General features: G+C 41.6%; 4 protein-coding genes across 7 annotated transcripts; 3 read left to right on the forward strand and 1 right to left on the reverse strand.

Moving 5' to 3' along the window:
* Window positions 1–5,869: 5,869 nt before the first annotated feature.
* Window positions 5,870–9,021, forward strand: LOC133150410 (vesicle transport protein SFT2B-like). Of its 2 annotated transcripts, XM_061272917.1 has the most exons (8): window positions 5,870–6,077; window positions 7,138–7,227; window positions 7,347–7,432; window positions 7,509–7,590; window positions 7,693–7,728; window positions 8,057–8,115; window positions 8,374–8,403; window positions 8,493–9,021. In XM_061272917.1, the coding sequence occupies exons 1-8, from the start codon at window positions 6,006–6,008 to the stop codon at window positions 8,527–8,529; spliced, it is 492 nt and encodes a 163-aa protein (XP_061128901.1). In that variant the 5' UTR covers window positions 5,870–6,005; the 3' UTR covers window positions 8,530–9,021. The 2 variants fall into 2 exon arrangements, with proteins under 2 accessions (XP_061128901.1, XP_061128900.1); XM_061272916.1 differs by lacking the exon at window positions 8,057–8,115.
* A 2,938-nt stretch (window positions 9,022–11,959) lies between these two features.
* On the forward strand, window positions 11,960–15,281 carry LOC133149989 (T-box transcription factor TBX19-like). The gene is made up of 7 exons (XM_061272240.1): window positions 11,960–12,235; window positions 12,901–13,035; window positions 13,290–13,351; window positions 13,468–13,526; window positions 13,669–13,821; window positions 13,990–14,080; window positions 14,140–15,281. Exons 1-7 carry the CDS (start codon window positions 11,963–11,965, stop codon window positions 14,303–14,305), a joined length of 939 nt encoding a protein of 312 aa, XP_061128224.1. The 5' UTR covers window positions 11,960–11,962; the 3' UTR covers window positions 14,306–15,281.
* Window positions 15,282–15,487: 206 nt separating this feature from the next.
* pcid2 (PCI domain containing 2) lies at window positions 15,488–19,830 on the forward strand. Of its 2 annotated transcripts, XM_061301063.1 has the most exons (15): window positions 15,488–15,588; window positions 16,082–16,136; window positions 16,215–16,304; window positions 16,796–16,869; window positions 16,950–17,015; window positions 17,104–17,145; window positions 17,354–17,408; window positions 17,503–17,606; window positions 17,790–17,865; window positions 17,945–18,086; window positions 18,179–18,279; window positions 18,365–18,438; window positions 18,882–19,007; window positions 19,107–19,230; window positions 19,302–19,830. In XM_061301063.1, the coding sequence occupies exons 2-15, from the start codon at window positions 16,101–16,103 to the stop codon at window positions 19,389–19,391; spliced, it is 1,200 nt and encodes a 399-aa protein (XP_061157047.1). In that variant the 5' UTR covers window positions 15,488–15,588; window positions 16,082–16,100; the 3' UTR covers window positions 19,392–19,830. The 2 variants fall into 2 exon arrangements, with proteins under 2 accessions (XP_061157047.1, XP_061157055.1); XM_061301071.1 differs by lacking the exons at window positions 15,488–15,588; window positions 16,082–16,136 and having other exon boundaries at window positions 16,248–16,304; window positions 16,796–16,879.
* A 90-nt stretch (window positions 19,831–19,920) lies between these two features.
* Window positions 19,921–23,083, reverse strand: prozb (protein Z, vitamin K-dependent plasma glycoprotein b). Of its 2 annotated transcripts, XM_061300999.1 has the most exons (9): window positions 22,952–23,083; window positions 22,756–22,779; window positions 22,311–22,474; window positions 22,207–22,231; window positions 21,230–21,406; window positions 21,028–21,159; window positions 20,879–20,955; window positions 20,659–20,791; window positions 19,921–20,597 (listed from the first exon to the last, which is right to left on the reverse strand). In XM_061300999.1, the coding sequence occupies exons 1-9, from the start codon at window positions 23,025–23,027 to the stop codon at window positions 20,014–20,016; spliced, it is 1,392 nt and encodes a 463-aa protein (XP_061156983.1). In that variant the 5' UTR covers window positions 23,028–23,083; the 3' UTR covers window positions 19,921–20,013. The 2 variants fall into 2 exon arrangements, with proteins under 2 accessions (XP_061156983.1, XP_061156990.1); XM_061301006.1 differs by lacking the exon at window positions 22,756–22,779 and having other exon boundaries at window positions 22,952–23,082.
* Between the last annotated feature and the right edge of the window lie 178 nt (window positions 23,084–23,261).

Raw genomic sequence — 23,261 nt, forward strand, 5'->3', positions numbered from 1 at the left:
TTCCATGTATAATGCGCAAAATGTAACTAATTTATTGTCCTAAAATCTGGGGTGCGCATTATACATGGGTACAAAAAATATATATATATATATTGTTTTTTTTATCCCGATATGATACGGAGGCTGCCATTACAGATGCGGTTTGTTCTCTGCTGTTCACTTCAAACACGGTCCATACGAACACAATGCTGTCGTATCAGACGCTTGCTCGATCACCTGCTCGTTTGCTGTCACAATGTACCCTACACAAATTCGAAACATTTCTTCGCTATCGAGTTTGCTAGCGCATGCGCAGTGATACTGACCGGCAGAATAACATCCGGTTGTTCCCAAAGATGATCTTTTTTCTGAAATAATTTTACGTTTACAGACTTAAGTAGGAGTCGAAATTCGGGTGCGTATTATACATGGGTACAGGCTTTTTTCCAGCATCAACATGCCATTTTTAGGGTGCGTATTATACATGGGGGCGCATTATACATGAAAAAAAACGGTATTCCTCCTCAACCAGCTTAAAGTAATTGGTACCTGTTCGGTCTTTACAGCGCGTAGCAGTGTGGCAGTGTGCAAATGTGACGTGAGAGAAAACGATAGCCTGTTAGGAAGCGACCTTTTCACCATGATGCTACGCGTACTTTTGAGTGGCAAAACACACACTTGAATAATGATTTTAACCTTCTTCTTAACCACTGCCTGAAATAGCACACTATCTACTAGCAGGGTAGCTATTATGTTGTCCAAAAAGAACCTAAGAAACAACCCAAGAAAACCATTTAAAGTCCTTACTCACAGATTAGATGAATCTTTTAGGAGAATCTCAAATCGAAATCTTCAGGGGAGCGTTTGTAAAACGTCTCTCCCATTTCATTAACCACAATAAAAAAAGACAAGAAGAAGCGTTCAAGGCTTAAAAGCAACAACATGTTGGTGGTCGCTCAGTCATGTGACTATTTTAGGAGACTATCCGTAGTTTGAAAACAGGTGACAGTGCCCCCTGCTGGTCAATCGTAGGCCACATGCTAATTGCTGTGGGAACGCTGTCTGTAATTCCCAACCGTTTATTGAATCAAGGCGCATGTTTTACATCAGGAAAATCTCACATGCACCTCCAAACAAAAATAGCACATTAAGTAAATAAAATAGTCTCAATTTACTCATAAATGTGAAATGAGGGACAGTTGAGTTCATTAAAACAATTATTATTCTGTTGTATGATTTTCAAACTATTTTATTTCTAGCCTCTTTTATTACATAAAAAAGAATGAAATTGTTCAGCCTATCACAGATAGATGCATTATTTGTTGAATATACCTACGTTAGCGGTTAGCATGGTGGTGGGATAGCTAGTCAAGGTGGTGACACTTTACGACATCCATCAACGTACATCAACTTTCCAAAAAGCAGCAAGCAGGTGTGCATTGGTGTGAATGACTGTAATTACACTCGGAACACAGCCGTCCCCCCATTTTAGGCCAAAGAATGTCAAGGCACACTGCTCCACCTTTGACCACCGGCAGGTAAGTATAAGCTAGCGCCTGTGTTAAACCCAAAGAATTAGAGACATCCACGGCAGAGACAGACACCACTTGAAGCTTCCAGACGCTCAAACATGGACTCTGAGACAAGTAAATTAGATCTCAACTTGTCTCAAATGCTCGTTATCCAATTATTACCCACGGCCTCCGTCACACCAATAAGACGCGACGAGCTAAAATTGGGTTGGCGCTGGCTTCCGCTGGCGTGAGCGCCAGATGAATAGTCGCCTTGTTTCACCATCTTTTCTCAGATGAAACGTCTGAGAGCATGTTGAGCTGCAGGTGCCGTCCGACCGTGTGACCAATCGTGTTAACGAAGGCGCTTGCGTTCGGGCATCCAGAGGAAGCGTCAACGGCCACGTTGACCCCCGGACAGTCACTCGGGTCTTTGATGGAATGGCTAGCGCTGGTGGGAACTAAGCGAGCGCAGGCGTCCACGCGCTGCGTCCGACATCATTAGCAGGGACAGAGACGATGGCGGCTCGGCTAATGAGCTCTGGTGGCATAATTAGCGACGAGCTCGGCCCTCGGCCTGCTGCTCGCGGCTAATGGAGTGAACAAGGCGGAGAAGGCGAAGTGAAGACCGGGTGTGGATTCTGGATGGCTGTGTGAGATCTTCTGAAGAGCTTGGCTTACTCGCCATTTTGTTTTTCTGTTAGCTTATGACTGGATTTACACTGCAGGAGCAAGTGTAATTGCCTTCAATGATGTCGCCAGGTTGATGTGTAAAGAAAGGCAGTCCCCGCCCAAAAATAATGGGGGTTATTAAGATGTGCCAAATGTAGTCATAAAAATGACATTAAATCACTGCCGAGTTTTTAACCGGCTTGGATTTTAGCGCTGACATCATTTTTACATACCTCTTACGTAAGTGCCAATGTTCAACCCAATCAACTTTCCCTTTTAAACTGCTGTGATGTAAATCCAAATTGTGCCAATTAAGAATAGACAAAAAAAGTGAAATGTGTAACTCAAGCTGTACAATTTAAATCCATCCTACTCGTATGAGACGTCATTTAAATGTGACATCTTTGCTCGCTGTCAAAGGTCAAATCAAATGTCCCGAGTACTTGGCCGGATAAGAATCCGTCCCGTTGCGGAGGTACGCTGGAAGATGAAATAGGGGGTTGCAATTTGGGTGTGTTTGATTTGGTCATGAGTGTCACCTATGTGGGAGATTGGTGCCAGGAGGCGGAGTCATGTAATGGCCACGGCTGGCAAGGTCAGCGAGGTGATTGGTCGCATGATCAGAGTAGGGAGGGGGGCAGGCTGGGTCGAGGTCGTGCTGATGACTGTTGTGATTCATTCCTCGCATGCAGGAGCACAACAATCACCAGAGAAAGCTTGCGTTTCCAACGTCTGCTGATAACTGCTTGTTGTTCTGTGGCGTCTCTTTGAAGGAAACCTCTCAAGTGAACTCTCCCTCTGCAGATAGCAGTGTCTAAAAGTGGTGATGGTAGCTCACATTCTTTTTGAGACATGGCAGGCTGAGATCAGTCTGGAGGAGTTCTGTGTCTTTTGCTGGAAAACAGGTTAAGCACCATTAAATGGCAGCTGGTGGCTAATCACAAAGAGTGACGGCCCAGGAGGCTCTCACGTCTTCAGGGGCTCCTCTGGAACCAGATTCACTTAGAACTCCTTCGCCCTTCCCACTTTTGTAGAAAGCTGTGAGCAACAGCTAACCTTTGGGAAAGTGTCAACGGCTAAACATCAACTAGCATGAGCTCGCAGAATTGCAAATATCTTGGGAAGGTCTCGACTTCAGGATGTTATTGGAGATGACCTCACTGTCAGGATGTTATTGGAGATGACCTCACTGTTGGTTTCTATAGTGTGGAAATGTGGAGGAAACATTTTTGACAATGTCATTCAAACATACTGTAAAGTCGTTCAAACTCGTATAAACACAATAGTATAGTCTCCCAAACGTATTTATTTATTTTTACCCATAATGCCGCGAGGTATTAACTTGTGCATACAATAAACACAACCTAAAACCACAACGCCAGACATCTCACTGAGGAAATATTTGGCCTCAGGGATCCATAAACACGAATATGATGTACACGTGCATGTACACGCACACAAAGCAGCACTAATTACACGTCTCCAGGGAGCACAACTGGAGCGAACGTTGCGGCGTCTTCTTGCTTAAGGGTCTTTTTAAGGCGAAGAGGGCAGTGACGTGGACAATTGCTGAATAATTCGATTTAGAGCAGAAAAAAAGGTGAGTTTGTGTCGGCTGACTGAGCCCACCTGGTCCAAGATGTACGGCGGGCCAGGATTACCTTCCTGAAGCAATGTGGAAGAATATCCGGTTAAACCTGAGAAATGTGAAGCTTCAAAATCAGGTCAGAATAGTTTTGATCATGTGACCTGGAGGAACCCTGGAGAACCATCCAACTCTCCCACCCCCCACTACCACTCATGTCTTGTTATTTGGGGTAGACGGATTGGAGAAGTGGGTCATTGTCTCATGTAAACAAAAGCTAATTAGTCACTTGGACGCGGGACACATTGGCTGTCATACATGTGCATGTGTTCATTGATGCTGTGTTTCCCAACCTTAATTGAGCCACAGCAAATATTTTCTCGATATTTCCCCAAAACAAAAATGCCACAAAAAGTGGATGCACATGTCCCTTCTGGAGTTTAGAGGAACAACATTTAATTGTTCTGCCTGTCACGATACGTTGCTACCTTAGATAGGCGAACAAGCATACAGTGCCATTGTACGTCATTTGTAGTCAAGAAATATTTTTGGACCATGAGTGACGTGAATGCAATGAACAACCACTCTGGAACAGAACAGACTGATTCGCTTAGTCTGGACATATTGTACAAACAAATTGTATCATTAATAATTAATAACAGTACTGTTTTTTTCCATGTATAATGTGCCCCCATGTATAATACGCACCCTAAAAATGGCAGGTTGATGCTGGAAAAAAAGCCTTTACCAATGTATAATACGCACCCAAATTTTGACTCCTACTTAAGTCCGTAAACGTCAAATTATTTCAGAAAAAAGATCATCTTTGGGAACAACCGGATGTTATTCTGCCGGTCAGTATCACTGCGCATGCGCTAGCAAACTCGATAGCGAAGAAATGTTTCGGATTTGTGTAGGGTACATTGTGACAGCAAACGAGCAGGTGATCGAGCAAGCGTCTGATACGAGAGCATTGTGTTCGTATGGAGCGTGTTTGAAGTGAACAGCAGAGAAGAAAGTGCATCTGTAATGGAGGCCTCCGTATGATATCCGGATTAAAAAAAAAACATGTATAATGCGCACCCCAGATTTTAGGACAATAAATTAGTTAAATTTTGCGCATTATACATGGAAAAAAACGGTAATAGGGCAAATACATGTTTTCTTTGGTATGTAACCTGTTTAGGGTCGCAGGTGATTATATTTTATTGCAAATTATGACACCTCCATTCATTGAGACCACTGCATTGTTTTGCATGAGTAGTGTCATAAAGTGTCAACATTCAAAATTCGAGCAAGTTACAGTGTCAAAAATCAAGTTAGTCAAATGGGTTCCATGATAAATCAGGACTTGGGTTAAAGCAAATTGTCAGTTAAGGTGTGGGGCTTTCGACGAATTGCAATTTTCCAATAGAATTATTTGGTCACTGCCTGCAATACTGTTCAGTTGTATTTGTTTTTTATTTTAATTTCCCTGGTATATGTATACTACATACAACACAGTAAATGTTTGGGCGCCTTTCAGCAACACCTCACGGTCGTACGGCGCCATCTGCTGTCTAAATACGTCTACTTTAAGTGACTTTTTTTTTTAATGTAAAATAATCAGGGAAATAATTTGACTTACGAGGCCTCGATGAACTGACTGGTAAAGGCTGAAAGAAGAGGAAGCACAAGATGCCACTAGGCCACATTTGAAACTTAACCATTGCAACACACAAACAGTCATTGAGAGTAACGCATTGCAAAAGTAACAAAGATGAACAAAGGTACGGCAGTACTTCACGATCGTGTTATTATACCAGTCAAAATCTTGGTAACATGTAACGAAACAAAATAGAGTATCAAAATATCTTGCTGGCATTTTAAAATCAGACAAATGGTGGAAGCAAATATGAGGAGGGTTGACAGTAACCATCTTTGAATACCTGTTTTAATGTTATTTTAATTTTATTAAAATATATTATTATTTAATAATATTTATAAAAATACTATTAAAAAAGATTTATTTTAATCGCAAAAGTCCCGAATTGAGTCACAAATGTCTGATAAACTACATACAGTTGGAAAATATGATAGAGGAGGAAACAGTGACACTAGAGGTCATTAGCGGTATTGCAGGCGGAAGCTGGCCACCTGTTGGGGACATTGAGGTGTACGTCGTCTCACCTCTTATGAATTCGTCCACCTAACTCCACCAACTCCTGGGAACTTTTTGGACACGTTGTTGCTTTTGTAGGCAGCAAGAGAGCAACTACATGGATAAACTGAAGAAGGTGCTGAGCGGTGAAGATGGGGATAATAACTCGGACGGGACCGGAATACTGGAGGTGATGTCAAGTCGCGCAGCTCTTTTTAGCTTCTTGTTAGCTTCTAAAGGCTAACCACTAATACAACCGTAACAGATGTTAATTTGGAATTGTTGCATGGTTGGTTCATTTGTACTTTTTATTGCAACTATTTGTTCAACCCGACCTAAGAGGAATTCACTCATCCATTCTCTATTACAGTGTGAGCCTATTGACATTTTTTACAATAATAAAATAGAGGTGGTTAGAGTAGCCAAAAAGCGTACCGTTACTTTGGAGGAATATGACTTCAAAGTAAAAAGTTGATCTCTATATTATTATTACTAAAAAAAAGAGAATAACCAGTATAGCAAAATCTGTACAAAAAAAAATCTGTTTTGAGTCAGCAAGTTGTAAGTTGGGTCCGTTTGATATTATAGCCACGTTATAACATTTATTTCATATCGTGTTGCTGAAATATCATTTATCTGAATTAAAATAAATTTAATTACAACAAATATTCTGTGTATGAAAAACCTGTCAGTCATAGGCCATAAATATAGAAGGAAGCAAAGCACTATGATAAAGAACTCTTAGGCTGCTGAGAAAATGTGCATCATTAATCGCTGTTTGTAGACTCGGAATGACATAATTAGCAAATACAATATTTGCATGGAAAACAGGCTAGAATTCCAAAACAATCAAAAGTAAAGTCAGAACCGGGTGTGCCTTCCTTTGTCACATAACCACACATTCTCACTCGAGGCAGTTCTTTGGCTCAAAATGTCAGGATCGCTGAAAAACAACGTCCCTCTGTCACTGTTATCGTTTTTCAAGGAAGTTGGAGCCTATCCCTCTTGGCTGCACTATGTACTTATTAACTTATTAAACTTATTATAAACGTATTAAACGCGGGATCTGATAGGTACATACGAGAGGGAATTTTAAATATTCAAACATTGAATTAACCTAACATGTTTTTCTGGCTTTGAGCTAACAGCCACTGCAGTAGTAAATAATTTTGGAAATACTGAGAAAATGCGAATGAGTTTCTGTAATTAATTGTGTTTAATGGAAATGATGATGATGTCATCTCTTCCAGAGAGCCAATCAGGCTTCGACACTGTCTTGGGGGACAAGGATGAAAGGCTTCTTTTTCTGTTTCATTTTTGGGGTTCTGTGCTCCATTTTGGTGAGTAGATGTGCCTGCCTGTGATGTCATACTTGTCGTGGGTAGCTAAAATTCAGGCAGGGTAACGGAAATAGTTTGGACATCTCTGGTCAACCTCTTGCACTGGTGTTTTGTTTCAGGGCACATGTATGCTGTGGTTGCCTTGGTTTGGTCTCATTGTGTTCGCTGTCCTGTACACTGTGGGAAACATCTGCGCTTTATCCAGGTACACATTGTGCAATCACACCACCGCTGCTTTCTTGATGCATCGTCCAACGTGCCTTTTTCTGGTGTGCTTTTAGCACCATGTTCCTGATTGGACCGATCCAACAGTTAAAGAACATGTTTGCCAAAGAACGAGCACTGGCCACAGTCATCATGCTGGTGAGATGAGAAGGATTGTGGGATGTCATCTATAACTTGCTGGGATAATCATTAACTTTGTTGAAAACTGAAATAACAATCACTATATATTTCTGTCTGCAGGTGTGTCTGGTGCTGACATTGTGTTCTGCTTTCTGGGTGAGAAATTCATCTAATAGTTTGACAGCCATGACATAAATATATAGACATTATTCTTTCTTGAGTTATTATATGAAAATATAGTTGGAGATTGAAAGCAGGTAGTTGGAAACAGTATTTTTGGGAGGAAAATGAAATAAATACTTGTGTTTTTTTAGCCCAGTTACAGAAAATCAAGCATATGTGAAAAATTCAATTCGTTAAATAACAAGAATTTTAAAAAAATGCCCATCGGAGACCCAAAAAGGTTTCTTGAGAATAGGATGACGGAATATGGCTTGCAATTTGGACACGTTGCATATATTTACTGAAGTTTGTCTCCCTCTAGTGGAAGAGCAACGGCCTTGCACTGCTCTTCTGTGCCTTGCAGTTTATAGCGTTCACCTGGTAAGCTTTGGTGCACATGTACAATGAGATTTGGCGGGGTGGCTTCATGTTTCTCTCAATGCTGAGTTGACAGCTAAGTTCAATAATAATACTTTATTTATATGATACATTTTAAGGGACCCTTAATATATACATTGTTGACTCAAATCAGAGGTTCATCATTAGACATTGTCATTGACTGCATCTTCACTGCAAAAATGGAAAGAAGACAGCTTCTTTTACAATTAAATGACAATTCTGCTGCTTTTTTTACCGCAGGTATGGCCTGTCTTACATCCCATTCGCCAGGTAACGTGCACACATACATGCATATATGTATCCAAGCTGTAAGTGGTCCAAAACACAAAAGTGAGGTTTGTCGTCTTTGTGTATTTCAGGGACTGCATCCTCAAATGTTGTTCTGTGTGTTTCTAAAATGTCTGAGTGACCATTCAGGATGCTGGCCAGGTGTGGTTTCCATGGAGACAAATTGTATTTCCATATTCTGTATGTTACTTCCCCACCTGCTTTCAGCATAGAATGTTATTTTTTAAAATCTGCTCACTTTTTTTCCTCTGCGTATTTCTGTTATTTATTACGATATCCTGTTTTTACATTTTTGATCAAGTCTGTTTATTGGTTAATTGGTAATTTATTTAAGAGCAAACTGTATATCGTGGTAGGATAGAATTCTGATCTCAAAGTGCTTTACATAGTTGCTGGGGAATATATTCTCATTCAGCTTTATTGTCCAGATATTTCAGAGCAAATTTTCTTTTTTGTTTTTGTGAATATTTATATTTGTTTTAGAACATTTAAAAAATGACCCCAAAAAAAATTCATGATCACTGAATGCTTAAAATGTGACCTCCAAAGCAAACCAAATAAAACAACAGCATTTCCTTGATGCTGAAATTTTTATTCAAATGCTTACGTTGGTCGATTTATTCCTTTCGATGTTGATGTGTGGCCTGCCGATGTTTTCCTGCCGCTTTAGTTCACGCCGTCTTCATGCCCGCCGACAGGCTAAAGCCACTAAATCTCCCCGCTGATTAAATCGCACACACGGCACACATGCACAGATCAGGTGTCGTGTGTTTCCAGATGTTTGACCTCTTGTCAGTTTCACGCTTCTGCCCGCGTGTGCGCGCGTCCGTGTGGTTTCATTCAATGTTCTCTGCTGACATTTAAATGTTGGTGTGTCCCTGCCGTTGATACTTAGGAAAAAGTTCAATCAAGAGGAAGTCGTCTTTTCATCCTGTTGGAGCATCTCAACAAGTGGCAATGGCATGAAAGTAGGAGGACAAATTGTTTTTGGTTTTAACAAGCAGTCCTTTCTGGAATGTGTTTTTTATTTGGCCACATAGATGCGCTCTCGAATCCATCATTGAATGTAATTGTTGGTGTGTTTGCATCTTGAGCGGCGAGGGAAGGAGGAGCTTCGGCCGACGGATTATGTTCCGTCGCTCACTGCGCTCTCTTACATCTCCACCCAAACACTTGTTAGCGCTCATCTTTTTTAAGTCCATCTTCTTTGGGTGATTGTTTTTCTTCAGAACTCAGGTAAGTCTGATTTTTCTCGGCTGTTAAAATCTTTTTTTTTTACCTAATGACTACAATTTCTTCAAGTATTCACATGTATTTCTGTATCTTCTATGTTGATGTTTTCATCAGTATCATCAAATGTTCTGGTTTTGTAGACCGTTCTTTTCTGTAGATGAGGGACCAAATTTTGAAAATATATATTTTTTCAGAAGCTTGATATTACATATTATACAGTATAGTACCAGTCAAAGTTTTAAACGTACTTTCTCATGCCAAGATTTGCCAGGCAGTTTCATACAAATGAATTCTGATATTCCGAAAGTCAGTTGGAGATGGAATCGGTGACTAAACTCTGCCATTGTGTCGTGCAGATGAAAGTGGAACGGCGACAGGACGATGACGAAACCTCATCGCAGCCCTGCATATCGCGACTGCTGACCGCGGTGGAGAATGAGCTTCAGGCCGGGTGGGAAAAGGGCGACCCCACAGAAAGGGGACTCCGAGTCACCCTGGAGGACGCCGAGCTGTGGAGGAAGTTCCAACACATCACCAACGAGATGATAGTCACCAAGACTGGCCGGTAAATAAGACTGAGAGCTCGAAAAGAGCAAAAATGTACAAAATTAATTTTAGTACGGCTCAAGCTACATGGTAGTGAAAACTGCATTAGTCCGGAGGAATTTCACTTTATCGGGCCAAATATTGATTATTGTCTTGCTCGTTTATCTTGCCAATGATGTACAGTGACTGCAAGAACCATTACTGACATGCTCTGCAACTAGATGGAAGAAGGTGCCAGTAAAAAAAAAAAAAAAAAAACACAACTTTTTGCGATTAAAAACAGTCATTTATTTTAGGTTAGGGTTAGGGGTTAGGGTTAGGTAAATAGTAAATTATATTTACCGTTTTTTCCATGTATAATGCGCGAAATGTAACTAATTTATTGTCCTAAAATCTGGGGTGCACATTATACATGGGTAAAAAAAAAAAAAAAAAAAAAAAAAAACTTTTTTTTTTTTTTTAAAGAAATTAAGAAAATCATGGTACAACAATTTTTGAAGAAAATCCTGTCACTTTACAACGTCACTTTCCTCTCTTTTCATTTTAACCTAACTGATCACGGTGGTGCCTTTCTGGGCAGTCAGAGAAATCAACGCCAACAAAAGTCAAGTTTATTTATTTAAAAAAAAAATACATCCAGCCTAGTTAAGAAATCACCAGAAAGATCACCATGACAATTGTGAATAATAAATAAATAATTATTATATATATTATGTATATTATTATTATAATAATAAATAATTGTGATAAATAACTGGAACATCACTCAAATATTGGTGATCCCGTTGAGAGTCTCACATATTTCTTCGCTATCGAGTTTGCTACTGCATGCGCAGTGATACTGACCGGCAGAATAACATCCGGTTGTTCCCAAAGATGCTTTTTTTTTCTGAAATAATTTTACGTTTACGGACTTAAGTAACCCGGCCGGGTCATACCAAAGACTATAAAAATGGGACCCATTGCCTCCCTGCTTGGCACTCAGCATTAAGGGTTGGAATTGGGGGGTTAGATCACCAAATGATTCCCGAGCGCGGCGCCGCTGCTGCTCACTGCTCCCTTCTCCCCCAGGGGATGGATCAAAATCACACAGGGATGGGTGAAATGAAGAGGACAAATTTCACCACACCCAGATGCGTGTGTGACGATCATTGGGACTTTAAAAAAAAAAAAAGTCAAAATTTGGGTGTGTATTATACATGGGTACAGGCTTTTTTCCAGCATCAACATGCCATTTTTAGGGTGCCTATTATACATGGGGGCGCATTATACATGGGAAAAAAACGGTAAATAGTAAATTATTATATTATAGTTCTGGGAACTCTTATTAATTTGTTTATACAAAAGCAAAACATTTAGTCGAATTAAAAGGATTATTAAAGTTTGTTGCGTTGAAAATTTATTTATTTAAATTTATTCCATCTAACTTAATTGCAGTGTTTTCATTCGTCTAGTACGTCTTTCTTTTCTTTGACCACACCAATTATCTTAAAACATCTTCACCCACTCGAGATCACTCAAGAAAAAGCACATATTGCAGCTCCAGCAAACACATTGTAACCTCTAATAGCAAATGGGTATTTTTTTTTAAGGGGGGGGGGGGAGGCAAAATGCAGAGCAGACAAATTATATTAAACATTACCATGACTTGGATATTTAAAATATTGAAAAAATGAGGCTCATCCAATTTATACCAACAAAATTCATAAAGACCAAAAGCGATTTTTCATTTGCTCATTTGTCATGTGCTTGTTCCAGACGCATGTTCCCTGTCCTGAAGTTCAACGTGTCAGGTCTGGACCCGGGTTCCATGTACTCCTTCCTCCTGGACTTCATCCCGGCCGACAGCTGCCGCTGGAAATTTGTCAACGGCGAGTGGCTGACGGCCGGCCAGGCGGAAGGAGGCGGCGCGGCTCGGGACCAAGTCGGCATCTACGTGCATCCGGACTCGCCCAACTTTGGAGCTCATTGGATGAAGGAGACGGTGACCTTTGACAAGGTCAAACTAACCAACAAACGCAATGCGGAAGGACAGGTATCCAAGAATGAGCCATTGCTTTTCTTTTTCATGCTTTTTCCTAAGTGTTTTAACCATTATCCAAAATATGAATATTTCAAAGAATAAATGATTATCATAATAATTGTATAGCCATTTATTTATTTTGTGCTCTTGTTCCGCTCTTGTTGTATTGGAGTGGGAGAGAGCGCAATGCTTGGAATAATCCACTTTAGCAGCTCTTCTGACACACTTCACCTGCGTGCCCCCTCGTAACCACGGGAACGCCATAAACACATCTTAATTGTTTGGCCGCGGTTTAATGCACTTCCTGTGTTGAAGTTCTTTGTCATCATCCCTCAGAATCCCGCACACACACTCAGACACACACCGACCGGGCAGTAAAGTGGGGTTGAAGTTGCACTGTAATTGAAAAATTGCATCTTATTTTGTGCATTATGATAATTATGGGTTTTACTGGGAAATCAATTTACCCATCATGTCTGAGGGAGATGAGAGCGAAGATAAACTAAATTCAAAGAGCCAACACTCCAGCTAACATGGTGGTGGTGGTGGTGGTGGTGGTGGTGGGGGGGGGGGGGGTAGCATTGTATTTTCGCGCTTATTTCAAGAAAAGTATTTTGACTAAAAACCATGACTTTAGTCTGCATGTGCAAACTTGTGCTTTTCTGTTTGTCTTCCAGATTATGTTAAACTCCCTTCATAAATACGAACCTCATCTGCACATAGTGTGCGTGGGCTCGCAGCGTCGTCTCGTTTCCAACGTGTCCTTCGAAGAGACTCAGTTCATCGCCGTCACCGCCTATCAGAACGACGAGGTACGGTTATGCGTGATGTGTCATTCAAAACCTGATCGAAAAAAATGCTCCGGAAAAGCGTATGAAGTTTATGTGGGGGTTGATGAGAGGCAGAAATGTGTCGTGATCACCATTGAAGATGATTTGGATGTGTCTGCTGGATGCACCTCATAATATTGTTTGTCCTTCAAAATGCTTACTCTTTCTAATAAACACATCAGAAGATGTAGCCAGAAAAATTGACTTTTTTTGTTTTTTATTTTTTTTTATAACAGATCACAGCTCTGAAAATCAAACATAATCCTTTCGCCAAAGCATTCCTGGACACCAAAGACAGGTGAGAGTGAACAAACAAGTTGCCTTGTGTTTAACCCTTAGCATTTCCACCCAGGATGTTAGCATGCTGTATGATTAACAATATGATTTTTCTTTTTTCCATTATGCTGAACCCAGGAACCTGGGTGGGCGGGGCTTGGCAGAGCAAATGGACGGTAATGTCGGTATTCCACCGTGTGAGTTCCTAATTTCAGAATGAAAGTGTGAACACAATATTAGAGAATATGACCTATTTAGTATATTTCTTCGATCTATATCTGTTCCATTCTGTGTGACATATCTCACAGTTGAAATGGAATCTCTGCCATAACTCATCAGGTTGGTCTCTGTGTTCACCGGGTGGAGGTGCAACTTTTTCTTATGGTGGGAGCCTTCCACTTCCATCCCATCATCAACACGGATACCGGCACCGTGGTTACGCTGGGCGACACTCTCCCTATCACTACCTGCCACACTGCTCGCACCCCTCAGGTAACTGCAATTAAATAGAATAAAAAAATCACAATTTAATGCTGCAATTCATTGTGCTGCTCCTTCCGGTGTGCCTGCCTTGGCCACCAGGTGGCAGTAGAATACTACGATCATGCCTCAGAAAATATGCCTCAGTATTGTGATATATATGATTTCCTGTATGTCAAGGTGTTCAGGTGTTATCAGAGGGGTGGAGCTCTACCTTCTCCCATCCCCCGACCAACAACATGCCTCCAACTTTGGCCTCTAACAGCTCCAGGTGAGGCCCCGCCTACTATTTCAGATCACAATTTCATACCAACGCTTGTGTGTGTTCAGCCAGTATCCTTGTCTATGGACAACTGGCTGCAGTGAGATGAGCCCCTCCCCTTTGCCATGTGAAATTTTGCAAGGATCAATGAGCAGCGAGTACGTCATGCAACCTCATAGTGGTAATCGAGCTGGTGGAGCATGGTGGGCTTCTGACCCTGCTCAGTCTCTCTAACAAGGCACATGATTGCTTGAACAAAATTCACCTTTGACCTATGGATATCTATTATTTATCACAGGCCTTATCTGTATTCATCATTAATCAGCATCTCTCATTAGTGTACACGCAAATTATGTTCATCTGGAAAAACTTAGTAGTAGTAAAGTAACACAGCACACCCTCACCCATTTTGTCAGCAAAAAGGCAGCAAGATGCCAGTGCACCAAACATCATTTCAAAGCCAGTAGGTAAGCAGACCTGCAGTTTAAGCACATAGTGGATTTGTATTAGCTAACACTTATATTAGCATTAGCTTGCTGTGATGTCATAATACAGTTCGGCTAAGTTGTCGACGTCTATTTGTGTTTTGTGGTGTCGTGTGGCATCCTACATTATTTGACAAGTGTGATTCGGTGTCTTGGTAATGAAAATTGTCTGAAGAGAAGAGAAAATCAAAACATTTTTACACCAATATAGGCAGAAAATTAAGATGGAAGACTTTGTTACTAAAATACACAGTTAATGGGTGACCAAGAATTACCTGACTTTTTGGATACAATAAATTAAGTCATAGTTAAGTATAAGTATATATTTAGCTCGCATACTGATGGTGGGTTAAAGTATGGGTACTTTCTTGTCAATCATTTGGTCCACTGAGCATTTCCATTTTAAAGACTCTAGCAGGATTTGTGTGGTTATACAAATGAGAATTATGTATTGGAATAAACCTGAATGTATTTGACATACACATTTTAACAAATTTATCTTGACCTCATTGACAAATCTGTCTGATTTAAAAATTAAACAAGGCCTCTGTGTACAAAGGTCTGCTCAGCCCTGCTCTAAATCAGTTTATTTAGTGTGCTTTTTTTTTTTTTTTTAATTATGATGTTTGTCGTGTTTGTTGAAACCAGTTTAGCTGTTGCACAGTGCTTTCCCATGTTTCTATGGAGTAAAATATAATGATAATAAATAAAATCTAATAACTGTGTTGAGTGATTGGTGTAGACTTTTACTTTATACAATGTGCATTTGTCCCAAGGAGATGCGACTCCGACGTCGTTTCAGAAGTAAGACTCGATGGAAATATAAAATAGTTGATGAAAATGTCCGCTTTATCCGTGTTGTGTTTCCACTATTCGCCGATAGTGGCACTACTGTGCCCACAATGTCTCTAGGATGCTAAAAATCATCGAAGAAGATTTCTATACCGGAAGTCATATTAGTACGACCCGGATGTTAATTCCGCAAAACTTGATTTGAATACTTATTTTCTTCGATGCAATGTTGGAATAAAGGTACGTTATAATATATATATTCAACGATTTTATGTTCATAGAGTTCAGATGTTCAAAATCGAGTGTAATTTGGTAATATTTCACTTGAAACAATGAGATTATGTGCTAATTTAGCTTTTTAGCCGCTACTCTTTTAGGACACATGACCGCGCGACTAGAACGATTTCAGTCAGTGCTCCACTACCTCAACCCAAACAAAAAACGCTGACGAAGCTATCAATTAATATTTCAAATAACGTTGCTCTTTTCATAGCACCACCGTGCACGACAATCATTCAATGATCGCTCTTATTTAACAGACGGTGTACATTGATTTTCATTCAGTCTATTTAAATTCAAACGTCGGTGGCCATTCAATTGAATGAGAGATATTCCTTTTCCTATCCCTAACAGTTATGAAGAAATATAAAATAATACATAGTTATTCAAATTGAAATACCCTATGACACTCCGAATTATGTTTTGGCCATGGTTTTAATATGATTCTCCCTAGGTTCTTGGATGAAGGCATCATGGCTCACATCACTATCAACCAGTATCTCCAACAGGTGACGTCAACAACATGAAACCGAAGTACAGTACATTCATGGATGTATTCTTCAACAAGCTTCTTGTCCTCCTTACAGGCATATGAAGCTATTGACAATCAGAAGGGGACACACTGTGCTGACCTGCTTTCCTTTAAACACCCCCACGTAGCCAACCCCCGACTCCAGGTGTGTTGAAATCTACAAATAGCAGGGGTGTCAAACTCGTTTTTTTCGTGGTCCGCATTGTAGTCATAGCTTCTTTCGGAGGGCCATTATGACTGTCAACCCAAATAAATGTATGAGCACCTCATATTAGATACAGTAAATCTACAAAACAAACTGACAAATAACTTGTTTTCAAATCAGATGAGTAAAAACTGGTCAAATATTTGAAAAAAAAAAAGAGATATTAAAAGAGAGACGCCGATGAAAAACAGTTTCACGACTGACTCAGTAAGCTGCTGTCATGTTGACATGAATCATTTTTCGCTGAGGGTATAACATTTATATCTGTGAGGATTGCAATATTTTGTTAGCCTGCTTCTGTTGATTTGCATTGTGCGTTAGCATTAAGCTAGGACAGCTACCGTTGTTAAGAAAAAGTCAACTTGTGAATGATAAAGTTAAATAGGCAGAGTGCACTGTACATCTATAATTGGTCAATGTTTGTGTTTTAGTTGGCCAATCCAGAGGACAAATGTCAACAGGTTCTTGAGCCGCCGTACGACGAGATGGTGGCTGCTCATCTCAGGTGGGCTGAGGTATTGGCTTCATGGCGTATTGAGAAATGATCATAGTCTGTATCTCACGGCAGTATTTCTCATTTGCCAGGTGTACATACGCAGTTGCTAATCATGACTTTGTCGAAGCCTACAAGTTCCAGACCATTGTCGTCCAATATCCTTTTTGACGGCATCAGCATTCAATCAATAATCAGTTCTGATCTCGTCTCGCAAAAGTCACCGTCGCTTCCTTGACTTCTCACGTCCTTTTTGAGAGCATTTCAGTCACACAAAGAGGAAAACTGGTGAGTGGCAACTAAAGCAGGTTACGCATGTAATAAGAATTAATCCCAGTTTCAGCATCTTTCCCATCAATGTCGAGGCCCAATTGTCGGGTCATGTCTCTAAAAAGTGATTCTGACCAATTATTTTGTGGTGTGGTTTGTGTTAAGGTTACCCCCGCCCCTGATCAAACATATTGTGCCTTCTCCCTTCCGCCTTTGTTTCTTTTAGGGCGCTGCCTGTAATGTTCACTGTCACTCTGGATCTCAGAATATTTGCCAACAATGTAAGTGACCATTTTAGCCCTGCCAAAACTGAAAATGTTGTGGTCAATGTATTGAGCTTAATTGAAACTGAACATCGACTGTATGTGGTTGCAGGCAGAGAAGCAGTTGCAACAAAAGGGCAAAGGTCAACCGGGCGAAATGCTGGAAAAAGCAGCCGAGCAACTTATGAGCTGCTTTCGAGTTTGTGCCAGTGACAAGTCAGTATTAATAATACATCAAACTTGTAGAGCTTTTTTTTTTTATCAATCGTGTGACCTGTGTTACTATAAAGAACAAAAACTTGGGATTTGAACAGGGGTGTGTAGACTTTTTATATCTGCTGGATTTGGCATTCTCTCCCTACCTGGCTCTCATCGCCGCATTCAACTTTTCCCTTGCAGTCGAGCCGGGATTGAGGATTCAAAGAAGTGGGGCATGATGTTTCTCAGCAACCAGCTCTTCAAGATCTACTTTAAGGTCTCAAGTCTTTTGCATCTACATTTTTGACTGTGGCGTTGTATATTGATGCTTTGCAGATGTGTGTTTTGGGAATCAGATCAATAAACTGCATCTGTGCAAGCCGCTCATCAGGGCCATCGACAGCTCCAACTTGAAGAACGATTACAGTCCCGCTCAGAAGGTCACCTACAAGTACTACGTGGGCCGCAAGGCCATGTTTGACAGTGATTTCAAACCAGGTAGCTTCAATCACGATGGCATTAGAGCAAATCAAGATAAGCGTCGGACGTAAAGGCAATTGTCATAACTGTGCCCCTCTCCCCCCCGGTAGCCGAGGAGTTTTTGTCCTTTTCATTCCGCCACTGCCATCGTGCCAGTCAGAAGAACAAGAGAATGATTCTCATCTACCTGCTGCCTGTCAAGATGTTGCTGGTCAGAAGGCTTACCCCTTGAGGGACTTTGACAACTGTGGTCAGGAAGAGTCAAAATAGTCTAACCGCTATTGCTAACGTTTTAGGGCCACATGCCGACGCTTCAGCTCCTGGAGAAGTACGACCTCCTGCAGTTTGCGCAAGTCACCAAAGCAGTCAGGTGGGTTGTGCATTTATGGAATTAATACCGTACCTATTATAAACTCGTGAGTAAGGCATTCGTTCAAAGGGTGACGGTAAATAGTCACCCATGAATTTAACAAATAAGAAATGATAAAGTAGCAGCACACAATAGTAAATACTATAAATTGTCAACCATGAAATGAACAATTAAGAAAAACAAATATGAAATAGTAACACACATTCCTCTTATTCTTATTCTGGACTTCCCAGAAACGCCCACGTGAGCCAGCTCAAATTGGTACCTGAAAAATTTAAATTCAGTTTGAAAATGGACACCCTGGTTTACAATGGTAAAAGGATGGAAGCTCACAAAAAAAAAGTCACATTCAAGCAATCCTTGATTGTCTCCTCACCTACATTTGCTAAGTCCTCTTTGTATTCCATTCTGAACTAATTACCGTGTGTGTGTACATGTATCAGTGACGGGAACCTGCTGTTGCTGAACGAGACGCTGTCCAAACACGAGACCTTCTTCATCCGCTGTGGCATCTTCCTTATCCTAGAGAAGCTGAAGATCATCACGTACAGGAACCTCTTCAAGAAAGTGTGAGTTTCGCCGTCACTCTTGCAATGCGCTGAGAGAGAGCGGCGTGAGCCCCCCCCCCGAGGGTGTGATTCCGAGCTCTACTTCTCATCTCTGGTCAGGTACTTACTGCTGAAGACCCACCAGTTGCCTCTGGACACATTCCTGGTGGCCCTGAAGATGATGAAGGTAGAAGATGTCGATGTGGATGAGGTGCAGTGTATACTGGCGAACCTGATTTACATGGTGAGCGAGCGAGCGCACGGACGGACAGACGGACGTGGGAAGGAACACTGACACGGTTTCTCTACTCTTAGGGTCACATCAAAGGTTACATCTCACATCAGCACCAGAAGCTCGTGGTCAGCAAACAGAATCCCTTCCCTTCGTTGTCTTCAATCTCTTAACCTACATTAAGCTTAAACGCAACCCAAAAAAACCTTCTTTTTTTTTTTGTAATGTGCTGTAAACCATGAAATGAAAGAGACTGCTTTGTATGTTCTGTGAGTTCCTCTCTCTTCAACATTATGACTTGAGGAAAAGACATTTAACTTCATTGTGGATTTAATGTTCAGGTTTTATTGTCTGGATTCAAACACAGCAGGAACATCTTTCACGGTAACATTTTATTTCTTCAGTTTTGGGGAAAGAAAAAAGGCTATTCACATTTCACCATTTTGACTCTTCCTGACCCCAATCTCCATCAGTCCTTCAAAAGTTTCATCATTTTATGTGGCCCGCTAAGCACATCACTTACGTTTCAATCCATACAATTACAAATTGAGCTCACTTTTAAATGCATATTTGCAAACAAGCAGATTTAAAAAGTAAATTGAACAAACTGTTGTCCTTGATTTCTGATTTCGAGAGTTATCCAACAATTTGTTGTGTGTAGGATGAAAACGACCTCTGAACTACAATTTGGCCAGTGACTAATGGATTTGCTCGTAATATACAGAAGAGGAGCTCCTTGATGATCAAATATGTGACACCAGAAGGTGAGCGGGTCCACTCATGAGTCGTCTCAGTTTAGTTTCTTTTGGACTGTTCGGTTGTTTGGTCATGTGACTGAACGGCCTCCAGGTGCTGTCTGATCCACACCAGGTGTCGGGACACTTTGGTAAAGACCAGCCCGTTCTCCTGACAGCCTTTAGGTGGCACGATGAGCAGGCCTGTGAGAAACGCCGTCCCTCGTTCCACCGTGGCGAGAGGCATAGCGGACAACAGGCCCCCGCCACATTGCGGAGCCGTTGATCTTAATCTGTCGCGACTAACCGTCTTGGTCACTGTTTTTCCAGTCCGTCCCATCACGCAGAACATTTTATTGCTGAGGGCGAGCGAGACGTTGAGCCGGCCGCGACACTCGTCCAAACTCAGGTAGATGAGCTTCTGGTCCAGGTGTCGGTTCATGCTTGCCGCCAGCGCGGTTCTCCCGGAATACATGAGGATGTTTTCACTGAAATCCTTGGTGGGCAGACACAGGTGGCGTAGGAAGGGGCCGAGAGGCAACGGGCCGCTCAGCTCCAGGAAGGCCAGATCGTTGTCGTGCCGGTTGAGAACGAAACGTTTGTGAAGATGGATAGCCTTGACGGACATTGTTTTATCCGTGGCACCTAGGAGAAAAGAGCTAAACCTTCATCGGGCTTTGGAGATATTTCGAAATGTTGACTGTACCGGCGATGATGAAAAAATTGGAGGGTTGAGGGTCTGATTCCTGTAGGAGGCAGCTGGCAGCAGTTAGGACGGCGCGCGGACCCAACAAGACACCGGCACAAAGTTCCGTCCCGCCGCTTCCCAGCAGCAAGGCCTGTGGACGGTCGATCATTTTAAAATGTTCCTCCATGTTCTATGGGCTTTACCATTGTAACAAAAAAGGTGGTTCTGTTCATGTCACCTGCCAGGGACAGTGTCCATGGTGACACATGGATGCTCCCTGAGGGGAGATTGGGAGTCTTCCGCAGGCAAAGTCCGCTGAGGAAGACCAGATGTCAGATTTAGGTCAGAGGTCAAAAGTGTACGCGAGTGCTTGTTGCCGTTGAAGACCTTCAGGCAGGCAGCTTCGACCATCACTCTGCAGTTTGAATCCTGCCACGCAGGAGCACGTGAAGGCGTAAGAGGTCGACGTGCACAGCTGGTGACAAACATTTGGGCCTTCGCTGGGACACGGGAACCCTCCTAAAACACGGTACATGTTGAAGCAGAAGCATCTGAGAGGATGATTTTGCCAACCATCCCTGAAGTTCACCTGCTACCACTTGCGGCGCTATTTGCGGGGTTCTTTCGTTTTCCCGGCTGTTTAGCGGGTCTTCCAGTTGGCATGTGATTCCGTGGTGGGGGGGCGGGCAGGAGCAGTGGAAGCCCATCGTCTTTTTTGTGCAATTCCCACCATGAAGGCAGGGGTTGGGTTTGCACTCGTCCTTATCTGTCACAAGCAAAAATGGCGAGAATTGGAAGTAACAATGGCAAGATTGCAGTACTTGACAGTAGATATGAGAAAGTCATAAATGTGCTTGTTTTATAGCCAAGCAAGTCACGTGACCTCAGCCTGGCTGCAATCAAGGCCAGTTTACCTGCCATGGAAACAGGAAGTGCACATTCCGTAGCCAGTTCAAACAACATGCATTGCTAGTTTGAAATAAGAAGAGAATGCTGTTGGATTCAGGAATCAAGACTACCGTAATTTTCGGACTATAAGTCTCACCGGAGTATAAGTCTCACCAGCCATAAAATGCCCAAAAAAGTGGAAAAAAAAACATATATATGTATATAAATCGCTCCTGAATATAAGTCCCCCCCACCACCACCCAAACTATGAAAAAAAAACGCGTAAAAAATTACGGTATATTAAAACTAGAAAATGATGTAAATATTGCTCCCTAATGTATACCAATTCTATTGACTGGAAATATATAAGAAGAGTGATGATATCTGCAAACGCTTGATTGACTTCTCAACAAGACTCGGTAAGCATTAGTTCTGTTATTTTTTCTTTTTCATACATTTGCTTTGTTATATTTGGCTTTTGCTTCCCAAGATGCTTTATTAATATGTCAATGTTTTCCCAATGCTCAAGAATTCATTTTCTCATGGTCCCATCAGAGAACTTTTGCCACCTCAAAGTAGGTGTGACATCATTGTAAAACATGCTTGAACCATTTTTAACACTCCCCTCCTCATTTTGACCTACCACCAGTCAGCAACATTTCACGGTAATAAACTTACTCGGATAAGTGTCCCAGAACTTGTCCTGTGGAGAAACAAACATGTTGAAAAGTAGAAGCCGAAGACTCGCGAAGGTGTTGCGCTGTACTATTGTTTGTGCTGACCGTCATGCCCTTGTCTTCAAAGTATTCCCTGGCCTCCTCGTAGGAGCAGCGTTCCTCGTGACATTCCCGCTCCAGGTTGCCCTGCAGGAACTCCTCCACAAAGAAGTTATTTGCTCGCTTGGAACGCAGGAAAACGCTTTGTGCGGCCGGCAGATGCAGAAACACTGAAACGCCATGTGACAAAACGATGAGCATTTCGAAAGTAGGTGAGATTTACAACAATGGCGCCAAAAGAATCAATAATTGGAATGCGTTATTTGTAACAGACGCTTATGCACTATGCGACGGTTCATACAAATCGTACTTTGCAAAGTGCTCTAAGGTTAATTTAATACAAGAGTTGTAAAGCTGTGGCTTAATTGAGGACCGATTTATTTGAGGAATAAGCTACGGCAATGCTTATGTAATCCCAAAAGTAAACAATTAAAAAAATAAAATAAATTACCTGGATTTTTTCGTTTCTGTTTTTCTAGAACAGAAGAAACATGATAATCACCCAATATTTAAATATATGAAATTGGAGGTAAAGCTTGAACGGGAAAGATTGAAAAATAACTTGTCATGTTTTTAATTGGACAAGCACCAAGACAAATAACAAAAAGTTGTGCAACAAAATATGGAACACCAAACTGAACTCTTACCGTCTGCTTTTCCGAGGACCTGAAGGACGCATGCCAGCGAGGTGAACGAGAGAAGACACACTCCAGGTAGCGCCATGACACCGAGTGCTCGACGAGTGTCGTCACATCCCGGTCGCGAAGCTCTCGCGCAGTCCTCACACGCTCCTCCATGACCTCCGTGAGTCCCAGGGTCACCTGCTGAATGTTTGTCTGTCTCCATCACATGTTCACGTGTTGACATCAAGCGCAGCCTACGGGTAACGCTCTGTTCTTGGACTCTGACCTCCCAAAACAAGCAGCAGCTCTGTTTGTTCATTTTATTTGTGGAGGG

This window comes from Syngnathus typhle, linkage group LG2 (assembly GCF_033458585.1).
Source record: "Syngnathus typhle isolate RoL2023-S1 ecotype Sweden linkage group LG2, RoL_Styp_1.0, whole genome shotgun sequence".
NCBI classification, from domain to species: domain Eukaryota; kingdom Metazoa; phylum Chordata; class Actinopteri; order Syngnathiformes; family Syngnathidae; genus Syngnathus; species Syngnathus typhle.

Excerpts from the sequence above, each read along its gene's own strand:
- LOC133150410 (XM_061272916.1), top strand. The coding sequence starts at position 6,006 with ATGGATAAACTGAAGAAGGTGCTGAGCGGTGAAGATGGGGATAATAAC. Across the intron at positions 7,591-7,692 it reads TGGCCACAGTCATCATGCTG|GTGTGTCTGGTGCTGACATT; the intron begins GTGAGATGAGAA and ends TTCTGTCTGCAG. Across the intron at positions 8,404-8,492 it reads TCTTACATCCCATTCGCCAG|GGACTGCATCCTCAAATGTT; the intron begins GTAACGTGCACA and ends TGTGTATTTCAG.
- LOC133149989 (XM_061272240.1), top strand. The coding sequence starts at position 11,963 with ATGTTCCCTGTCCTGAAGTTCAACGTGTCAGGTCTGGACCCGGGTTCC. Across the intron at positions 13,527-13,668 it reads TAATGTCGGTATTCCACCGT|GTTGGTCTCTGTGTTCACCG; the intron begins GTGAGTTCCTAA and ends ATAACTCATCAG. Across the intron at positions 13,822-13,989 it reads ACACTGCTCGCACCCCTCAG|GTGTTCAGGTGTTATCAGAG; the intron begins GTAACTGCAATT and ends CTGTATGTCAAG.
- pcid2 (XM_061301063.1), top strand. The coding sequence starts at position 16,101 with ATGGCTCACATCACTATCAACCAGTATCTCCAACAG. Across the intron at positions 17,016-17,103 it reads TTCCAGACCATTGTCGTCCA|GTCCTTTTTGAGAGCATTTC; the intron begins ATATCCTTTTTG and ends TTGACTTCTCAC. Across the intron at positions 17,146-17,353 it reads TCACACAAAGAGGAAAACTG|GGCGCTGCCTGTAATGTTCA; the intron begins GTGAGTGGCAAC and ends TGTTTCTTTTAG.
- prozb (XM_061300999.1), bottom strand. The coding sequence starts at position 23,027 with ATGGCGCTACCTGGAGTGTGTCTTCTCTCGTTCACCTCGCTGGCATGC. Across the intron at positions 20,792-20,878 it reads ATGGACACTGTCCCTGGCAG|GCCTTGCTGCTGGGAAGCGG; the intron begins GTGACATGAACA and ends GACCGTCCACAG. Across the intron at positions 20,598-20,658 it reads CAATTTTTTCATCATCGCCG|GTGCCACGGATAAAACAATG; the intron begins GTACAGTCAACA and ends CTTTTCTCCTAG.